The sequence below is a fragment of the Nicotiana sylvestris genome, chromosome 1 (assembly GCF_000393655.2).
Source record: "Nicotiana sylvestris chromosome 1, ASM39365v2, whole genome shotgun sequence".
In the NCBI taxonomy this organism is placed as follows: domain Eukaryota; kingdom Viridiplantae; phylum Streptophyta; class Magnoliopsida; order Solanales; family Solanaceae; genus Nicotiana; species Nicotiana sylvestris.
In genome coordinates, this window is record NC_091057.1 from 8,050,206 (window position 1) to 8,061,108 (window position 10,903).

The following is a 10,903-nucleotide window of genomic DNA, read 5'->3' on the forward strand; positions in this document are numbered from 1 at the left end:
ATACACGGTATATGAGCCTGAAGCTGATGGTAAAACTAACACTAGAGTTGTGGTCAAGGCTGTCTTGAGCTTCTAAAAGCTCTCTTCACACTCATCAACCACACAAATGAAACACCCTTCTGAGTCAACTTTATCAAGGGCGATGCGATAGATGAGAATCCCTGAACAAATAGGCGATAATAACCCGCCAAACCAAGAAAGTTATGAATCTCTGTGGCTGAGGACGGTCTAGGCCAACTCTAAACTGCCTCTATCTTATTCAGATCAACCTGAATACCCTCACTGGACACCACATGCCCCAATAAAGCCACTGAACTGAGCCAATACTCACACTTGAAGAATTTTGCATAAAGATTCTCCTCCCTCAATCTCTGCAACAGAACTCTCAAATGCTCCGCGTGCTCCGCCTAACTACGTGAATACACCAGAATATCATCAATGAAGACTATGACAAATGAGTCGAGATAAGGCCGGAACACGTTGTTCATCAAATGCATGAACGTTACTGGGGCATTGGTCAGCCCAAAAGACATCACCAAGAACTCAAAATGACCATATCGGGTCCTGCAAGCCATCTTAAGAATATCAGAGTCCCTGATCTTCAACTGGTGATAACCTTAATGGAGATCAATCTTGGAGAACACTCTCGCTCCTTGAAGCTAGTCGAATAAATCATCAATGTGAGGCAAAGAATACTTGTTCTTAACTGTTACCTTGTTCAATTGCCTATAATCGATGCACATCCTTATAGTGCCATCCTTTTTCTTCACAAATAGAACCAGCGCACCCCAATGTGACACACTAGGCCGAATGAACCCCTTATGAAGGAGTTACTGAAGCTGCTTCTTTAACTCCTTCAAGCGCTGGAGCCATACGATATGGCAGAATAGAAATGGGCTGAGTGCCCGGCACCAGGTCAATACCAAAATCAATATCCCTATCTGGTGGCATGCCCAGTAGGTGTGCAGGAAACACATCGGGAAAATCCCTCACAACTGGAACAAAATCAATACTAGGAGTCTCAACACGGATATCCATCACAAAGGCTAGGTACGAAAGACAACCATTCCCAACCATACGCTGGGCCTTCATGAATGAGATCACTCTACTAGGAACATAATCATTCATAGCTCGCCACTCAATCCGTGCCACACCCGGTATAACCAATGTGACTGTCTTGGCATGACAGTCCAGAAAAGCACGACATGGAGATAGCCAATCCATGCCCAAAATAACATCAAAGTCCCCATACACAATAATAAAAGATCCCCTCGAGTCTTCAGACCCCCAATAGTCACCACACATGACCGGTACACACGGTCTACAACAACAGTATCGCCCACCGGGGTAGATACATGAACAGGTGAAGCAAGAAACTCACGGGGCATACCCAAATAACGAGCAAAGTATGATGACACATAAGAAAAGGTGGAACCGAGATCAAATAATACAGAGGCATCTTTGTGGCAGACTGAAACAATACCTGTAATAACATCATCTGAGGTAATATCATTGGGTCTAGCTGGAAGTACATAGAAACGGGCTTGACCACCACCTGATCGACCTCCCCCTCTAGGATGACCCCTAGCTAACTAACCTTCACACCTAGCTTGCTGGGCGGGTGGTGATGAAGTAACTGGCATTGATGTTGATGATTGACCCCTCTACTGAGATGGACCTGCAAGACGATAAGGGCACTTCCTCCACATATGACCCATCTCACCTCACTCATAAACAGCTCCCAGGTGCTAGAGAAGGGAACTGAAGGGAACCCCTCGCACCGGAGTGACTAGCAAATACACCAGGCATAGAAAAGCCATGAACTGATGGAGCACGGGACGAACTCTGAGCTGGAAGGGCACTAAGTGATGACTGGACCCGATGATAACTGTGAAAACCATGACCCGATGACGCCCCAAGATAACCTGGGCGAGCTAGCTGAGTAGGCTTGAATGGACGGCCTTTGCCGTGCTGAAACTGACCTCTCGACGGAGTACCACTGTAACTACCAGATCCTCGAGGCCTCTTGGCCTTCCTCTCCTCTATCCCCTGGCGACGAACAAACTCAATCTCACGGGCGATATCCATAACCTCCTCGAAAGTAGCACCAGTCACCCTCTCCCTGGTCATGAGAATACGAAGATGATGAGTAAGGCCATCAACAAACCTCCTAATCCTCTCTCTATCTGTCGGAACCAACCAAATGGCATGATGAGCTAACTCGTAGAACATCAACTCATACTACGACACGGTCATCTCTCCATGATGCAACCACTCAAACTACCTGTGCAGCACCTCTCTGCGAGTCTGCGACACATACTTCTCTAGAATGAGAATGGAGAACTGCTACCAGGTAAGGGGTGCTGCACCAACAGGCCTATGCCTCTCAAAATCTTCCCACCAAGTGAAGGCAGATGTAGAAAATTGATAAGTAGTGAAAGCGACCCCTTTGGTCTCTAGAATACCTGATGTACGAAGCATCCTCTAACACTTATCCAAGAAACCCTAGGCATCCTCTCCCTCTGCACCACTGAAGGTCGGAGGCTAAAGTCTACCAAACCTCTCCAACCTACGTTGCTCGTCCTCTGGTATGGCAGGAACTACATAGTCCTGAGCAGCTGCAACCGGTTGGGCTGGATGTGCCCCCGGTGTCTGATGTCCTGCACGACCTGCTCAGGTGTGCGAGCGGCGGGAGTCTAATTGCCTCCCCCGGCCTGAGAAGTAGTTGCGGTTGTAGTAGATGAGACCTCCTGAGCTAGGACAGTGCAAACTGATAGAATCTGAGCCAAGGCCGCCTGAAGACCCGGAATCACAATGGGCACAGCTGATGCCTGAGCTGGTGCTGCTGGAGCATCCCTAACTTCAACCTGATCCTGAACTGGGGCGGCTAATAGATCTACAGGTGCTGCCCTAGCTGCTGTGTAGGCCATACCTCTGCCCCTACTGCGACCATGATCGCATCCTTGGCCTCTAGTGGCCACAACTGGTGGTACTGTTGGTCGTCCATCCTGACCAGTAGCGCGTGTCCTCACCATTTGTGAGAGAATAGAATAACATAGGTTTAGTAATCAGATCAACAAATTCGTACGACAAGAATTTCAAGAATGTGAAGTTTTTCCTAAAGGTTCTGCAGCCTCTTGAGGATAAATACATACGTCTCTGTACCGATCTATGAGACTCTATTAAACCTGGTCATGACTTGTAAGACCTATGTAACCTAGGCTTTGATACCAACTTGTCACGACCGTAAACCCGGACCCGGTCGTGATGGCGCCTCTCGTGAAGACAAGGCCAACCGACACTTCCCATTTCAATTTTTTAAGCAATTAAATAATAAGATTCAAGTCTAAACCATGATAAATTAACCCAAGGTTTAAGCAGTCAATAGTACAAATATGCGGAAGAACAACCCAACAAAGCCCGATACTGGGGTGTCACTAGTCATGAGCATTTTAAAATCCTGAATACTCAGAGAAATCTACATAGTTGAATAAAAAACTATGAATAGGGAGAAATAATATAGGGAAGAAGTTACGAGCTGCGAACGCCGGCAGCTACCTAGAGATTCCTCGGATCCGCTTGAGCCGGATAGATCAACACTCGGGAGCGGGACCAGATGCGCCTGAATCTGCACATAGAGTGCAGGGAGTAAAATGAGTACTCCAACTCAGTGATTAATAATCATAACTAAAGATAGAAATCAGGAAATCACGTGAGGCATATTACAGGCTATAACGAGGCAATAAGGCCAGTAGAAACGGTAAATCAGTAAAAGATATGTGAAAAGTCATTTTAGTTCAAATTACACTTCATGGAAAGCCTTTTTCAACAATTAAGCAGGTAAATGATGGGCAATTAAGGAAGTTAAACACATAAAGGTTCGCCCATTGGGCAATATCTCACAACAATACCAGTCCCTCGGGCTATATCTCACATCATAATGGGTACCCGCGCTCACTAGGGGTGTGCAGATTCCTGGAGGGGCCCCTTACGGCCCAAGCACAATATCAAGCCATCTCGTGGCGTCATCACTAGGCTCTCGATCTAATATCAACAGGCCACCTCATAGCGCACATATCTCAGTCCCTCGGCCTCAATTCATGATCAGTGTTTCCTCACAATATAGGCCCTCAGCCTTACTTAGTATAAAATCCTCACAAGCCACTCGGCAGTAGTAAAACATGATTCTCAGCCCAATTATCATTTAAAAGATCATTTAAGTGTTAAAACATAGTAAACATGGCTGAGTATGAAAACAGTAAAATATAACATGATTGAGTCCAATTATAAAGTCAAAACAGTGAGGAAATTTCAATAAAAATCCCTGAATGATTCAAATAGTTGGCACGAGGCCCAATTATGGCATTCAGCCTAAATAATGATGATATCAAATAGATTTTAGTCAAATACGCGGTAAAATAGTCATTCGGGATGAACTAAGTCACAACCCCCAACTGTGCATGACCCCACGCTCGTCATCAAGCGTGTGCGTTGCCTCAATATAGCACAACGATGTGCAAATCCGAGGTTTCATACCCTTAGAACATCATTTACAATCATTACTCACCTCAATCCGGTCAAATCTCTAGCCCACGATGCCTTTTTCCGCTTGAATCGGCCTCCACTGGTGTCGAATCTATCCAAATCAGAATCATGATGTCAAAATATGCTAAGGGAACGAAGACCAAGCAAAAATAATCAATATACGACAAAAATCCCGAAATTACCAAAACCCGACCCCCAGGCCCACGTCTCAGAATTAGATAAAATTCACATCAATGGATTCCTTATCTCCCAACGAGTTCATTCATATCAAAAGTACCAAAATCCGACCACAATAGGTTGCTCAAATCCTCAAGTCTAGGTCTCCAATACCAAGCCCTAGTTTCCCCAATTTTTAACCCTTAGATTCAATTAATTATAGCTCTAATCCGTGAAATAATACCATATGAACGAGTTTTAGGTCCAAAATCTTTAACTCAATGAAGTTCCCTTGAAATCCCTCTTCAAAATCGTCCAAAGAGCTCCAAAGCCGACTAAAAAATGGTGAAAAAGCTCAAAAATCGCGAAGGACACAATTTATACCTTCTGGCCAAGTCATTTTCGCATATGCGGCCATATACCCGCTTTTTTTGGTACCGCATTTGCGGTCCTCGAACTGCTTCTACTTCTGCGACCACTTTCCTACATATGCGGTGTCGAACCTATGGCCTTCAATCCGTAGGTGCGGAAATACCAGAAGCAGCAAAAATCTGCAGCTCACCAAAAACTCCAACTTTCCGTCAACCATCTGAAATCACCCCGAATCCCCCGGGACCTCAACCAAAAGCACCAACATATCCAAAAACCTTATTCAAACTTATACCAATCTTCAAACATCTCCAACAACACCTAATCAAACAAAACACATTAGATTCAAGCCTAAGTTTCCAAAATCTTCCGAATTCCGCTTTTGATCAAAAACCCAAACAAACAACGTTCGAATGACCTGAAATTTTGCAAACACATCCCAAATGACACAACGAAACTATTGCAACTCTCGGAATTCCATTCCGACCGCTATATCAAAATCTTGCCTACCAACCGGAAATCGCCAAAATATCAACTTCGCCAATTCAAGCCTAAATCTACTCCGAACCTCTAAAACTCATTCTGATCACGCTCCTAAGTCCCAAATAACCTCCAGAAGCTAACCGAACCATCGGAATTCACATCTGAGCCCTCTTACATATAAGTCAATATCCGGTTGACTTTTTCACTTTAAGCTTCCTCAAGAGAGACTAAGTGTCTCAAACCTTACCAAATCCTTTCCGAACCTAAGCCAACCAACACGATCACATATAGAACCAATAGACAAAGTAATAAGAAGCAAAAATGGGGGAAATAGAGCGGTAACTCATGAGACGACTGACCGGGTTGTCACATTCAAAACATCCCATCCAATCAAAATTGGCCATCATTTCTTTACCCGAAACTCTTTCATCCTTCCCGGGTAAAGATGGGCAGTTGTTGATACCCAATTTTTTCCTATATTTTTTTTATATATAAATACCTTCAAAATAGCATATATATATGCATATATAAGCATGCATATGGTTTTTATAATTTTCCTAAAATTTTTAATGATTTTTAATTGATTTATTTCCTCCCCTTTTATTCATAAAATCCCCAATAATTACTCTCAAATTATTGTTGGGGTGATTTAGTCATTTAAAATTCTATATTTATGCCAAAATATTGTTAAAATAATTTTAGTGCATTTTAATAATTGTATTTTGTATTTTTAAAGATAAATTGCATATAATTGCAATATTAGCTTTATTAATGTATAATTACATTTATATGCATAAAATAGACTTTCTATATTTTTAAATTGTTAAATGTCTATTTTAAATAATTTTAGTATAAAAAATTATTTTCCACAAATTATCTATTATTTATTATAAATTATATAGGGATAAATTGGCTATTTAAAATATAGCCAGATATAATTTCAATAATAGCCTCAATTGGACCCACTATCCAGCCCAATTTCAGGCTAAAATACCCGACCTAAACCCTCAACCTGCCTACCTGACCCAGCACCAATTATATCCTGGCCGTTGATCTGAGAGATCAATGACCCGTATTAGCCATTTCCTTTTTTAATCCTAAATGACCCTAACCCTATCTCATTCTTCAGAGACCGCCGCCTCTGTATTCTCTCATCTCCTTTCCTATTTCAGTAACTCAACTTAACCCTAGCCGCGTCAACCACCGACCTCTCTTTCTCCGGTCTTCTCCGGTGATTTTCCATCAACTCCTAAGCCTCCAATGGCTCCTCTAATGTCATGTTTGCCTTCACTAAAGTCTTCAAGGGCCCAGGGCCACGCCGACTTGCATCTAGGGTGTGCCATTCTAGACATGTTCTTTCATCTCTATTTGTTTCTGCCTACATCTCCTAGATCTGTACGATTTTAAAATGATTTGAGTTTGTTTCTTTGAAGTTTAACACTATCCTTATAACTCATTACAAGAACCATGTGATTTCAAGTGTTTTCGTATTCTTCTAAAATTAAGGTTTTCGAAACTTCTTATAAAATATTATTTAAACTGATTTTTATGTTTAAACTTTTATTTTCTCGCATAATTCAACTGATTCTGTGAGTTTACTAGCTTTTCAACTTGCCTATGTTGAAAGCCCCAATTTTTTCTAGGTTTTTTCGTTTGATTTTGTGACTAGCCTGTTCTTGTTTTAGTTTCTGTGACTATCTCGCTTCGAATGTGTTTCTATTGAGTTTCTTATCCCTAACTTATATCACTTCTGTATGTTTGTGTTCATCTTGACTAGTTGATACTTGACTCTTTGCTTGCTATGTTTGGTTATTCCTATTTCACTCTTTTTATACGCTAATACTCTCTCCTTGACTGACTCTAAACTCCTTGTTTCTTGGCTTGATTTGAAAAGTTCTCTGCAAACTTTCGATTTTCCTGTTATAACTTGTTTACTTGTTACTCTCCTTAAGTCAGTGATTTCGAATCCCTGATTCCCTGACTTACTATGTGCTGATCTTCGATTATTTCCATATTCTACAACTCTATTTTGTTTTATTACCTTATTTTGTTAATCGAGTACTTTGTTGATTCTTCATTAGTTGTTTCATTAATTGAACCCCTATGTACTTACCCCTAATTGTCTATTCTGTACCTGATGCTCTACTTGATTTCTTTTCTCAAATGTTTTCTGCCTATTACCGTCTGTTGAATACCCCTTAATTAAAGAAGCACCGTCATTGATTTGATTTTGATTAGTATTTGGTTCCATAATTACTATGCTACTATGATTCTTCCCTTATTTTACATAATTTCAAACTACTATTTATACACTCTCTCTCATTAACACAAACACGCGAACACTTTGGTTCAAAAGCTCTCTCACACACTTAAACTTTCTGCTCTCTCTTTTGTGCTACTTACTATTATTCTAAGTTAGCCGGCTGCAAGCCAAGGCTAACTATTCTGCTCTCTTTCTCCTTCACTTTTTTGTGTGCTGTCACTTTACTGGTATGTCCTGATTTCAATTTAAGTCTTAAAAACAATATGTTTCTTTTTCTCCTCCAATTTATCATGTTCCCGATTTGTTTCTACCTCTGTTTCTGATGTTCGACATGTAATTAATATCTTTATGTTAATTATATACTACCCCTTAGACTCGGCATGTTTATGAAATGTTAAACCCTTTAGTATACCCCAATATGACTCTCCCTTACTAATGTGCTATGCAATGTAGTTGGCTATCTTTGAGTGACCTAATTCTAGATTAAGTCTGGGGTTCCTTAGCCCTTAAGCATGCTGCTGATTCTATACTTAAGTGCTCCTATGACCACGTGTTTACCTATGTGTCCCCAAATCCATTGGACACCCTACTTGTGACTACTAAACCTGCTTTGGTTCTATGATCTCTGGTTGTGTATGAACCTGTCTTAGGGGTGTTTTGTTTGGACTGTTGTTTACTACTCCACTCTCTTTCCAAACTGTCTCTATTGTTTTACTAAACTATTTCAAACAAACCCCCTTTTAATAATTTTTTCCTACTGAAACTTTTCAAATTGTGTCAAGCACTCTCACTTTACTCCTAAGTCACTAGGTTCTGCCCCCTCCAGTATGTGAACTGCCTTGGGATCCTCTTGAGAACCCTCTGAACTCTGGCATATTGAGGCTGGCCATTTCACATTGCATTTACACAATTTGGTTACCAAGTTTAGGTGCAAACACTGCCCGGGATCCTTGAGATCTTTAGGGAACTTTGATGCACCTACACAATGATACTATTTATGAAATTTGGGCATTTGAGACTATTGGAAGCTTTGGAAATCTGGGCCTCTCTGTAGGCTCCCTACATAATAGCTTCTTATTTATCTTATCTACTTATGTAATTCATTCATATGGTCTGTAATAAATTGTAAACGGATATTGGGGCAACTAGTGAAAAGGGGGGTAGTTACATGTTTGTGGGATAAGACGGGTAGAAACCATGCCTATAGGACTTTACATTTCGTTATATTTTGCTATGTTTGCCTTTATAAGTAGAAATCATGCCTATATGACTTTTGTATATTGTTATGTTTGTCTTACCATGTTAAAAATCATGCATATAGGTCTCAAGTGACTACATAATAGAAATCATGTTTATAGGTCTTTAAACCACCTTCACAGGTAGATGTCATGCCTATAGGATATAATTCAATCCAGCTTCTGTTATAACAAGTGTTTACATGTGTTTTTTTTTATCATCATGCCTGCAATATTTCTGAAATCAGCATTAAACAACTAGATATCATGCCTATAGGGAATAACACCAGAAATCTTGCCTATAGATTTAACTTAATAAACCAATCCAGTCTACGATTAGCTCACTTCGAAACTGGTTTAATTAATGGTTTATTTTCCCTGAAACGAGTTCTTTCAAAAATTGCCTTAATCTATCATTAGACATCATGCCTATAGGGATTAAACAGTCTATTTTAAAAACTTGCCTTGTTTCACTATATAAAATGTAGTCACCAATATTTCGCGAATAGGCAAACTTATAGGGCGTTTTCAATCTTGCAACTCTGAAACTATTTTTGTGACTTAATGTTGTTCTAGTTTAACAGGCTTTAAAATCAGTAGGCAACTGATAGGGTCATTACTTCTGAGTTTGTAAAATAAACTGCATGTCTTTTGTATATTCACTTAGACATCATGCCTTAGGATACTATTTAACAAAAGGCTCTTATTTGTGCTTGAGTCGTTCGGCTTATGTGTATTGTTTGAGGAGGTAAACCCGAGCCTCTAATTGTTCCCTTTTATCTTATGTGCTAAAAGTCCTAATTGTTCTTGCCTGTCGCCTTAGTATTTTCACCTTTCAAACCTTAGGGGTCTATCTAGAACCACATATAGGTAGAGGTCCTAAATCCCTCCAGGACCATTAAGAAGGGATGAGTAACAGCACACAATAGAGATCATTGACTAACACTCGCTTTAAACGACCAATAAGGGGATGAGAACGGTAGATATGGGATATGATGACTACGCGCTAATGTCACATGTAGCCCCTCATTGGGGAGTATTTACCGGACATTGTGTGGGGTGATCCTATAGGCTAATCAACATAGGACTCCCCCCTTTTCCAAAAATTCCTTTTTGTTTTATACGACTTATTCAAAATCTTTACTTTATTATTTGAGTTATCCAACTTTCTTTACTTGCAAATTATTTGATTCAACTATTTTTTTTGTTCATGGACTAATTCATAAATATAAGTTCAGTCGGGACACACAGTTGTGGACTAAGAGGGGTGCCTAACACCTTCCCCTCGAGGCCATTTCGAGCCCTTACCCTAATCTCTAGTAATGCAAACCAATCCAAGAGTTAATCACTCTACGTGCCCTAAGGCACCATAACTCATTAGGTGGCGAATCTTCAAATACCGAATCCCCAAAAGGAAATGAGTTATTACACCCCATGAATGTCGAAACCCGGATCTCTCTCCGCGGAGGGAAAAAAGGGGTGATGTGTGCGGTGAAATCCGAGAGGCCAATTTCTCCTTGAAAAAATGATTTGGAGGGTGACCTCAGAAGCCCGGGATCTCGGGCCAGTCACTTCCCTAAAGATCGATCGATACCCTGCCAAGAATAATACCGTCCAAAGTCCCGATGAACGTAGGAATCTCCCGAGAAATGATTCCAGAATCGATCAGGTCTATTCGAGCAGCTCAACATCGGCCCACACATACGTCATAAAGCTATCCAGTTGTCCCATCCCATTTCTTTTATCATGCAACGTATCTTGTACTAAGTTTGGGCTCCCCTCCTATAAAAGGGGAGTCGCTAACACCATGTAAAGGCAGAGCTCCAACTATTCTACTCAAGTGCTATAATCT

At 40.9% G+C, this 10,903-nt stretch overlaps 1 protein-coding gene across 1 annotated transcript; it reads right to left on the minus strand.

Annotated features, from left to right (window-relative positions):
• Positions 1-819: 819 nt before the first annotated feature.
• On the minus strand, positions 820-1,224 carry LOC138889799 (uncharacterized). The gene has a single exon (XM_070173137.1). The coding sequence runs from the start codon at positions 1,222-1,224 to the stop codon at positions 820-822; it is 405 nt and encodes a 134-aa protein (XP_070029238.1).
• Positions 1,225-10,903: the final 9,679 nt, after the last annotated feature.

What these genes read in the sequence shown, in the direction of transcription:
- LOC138889799 (XM_070173137.1), bottom strand. Translation starts at nt 1,224, where the DNA reads ATGGATTGGCTATCTCCATGTCGTGCTTTTCTGGACTGTCATGCCAAG.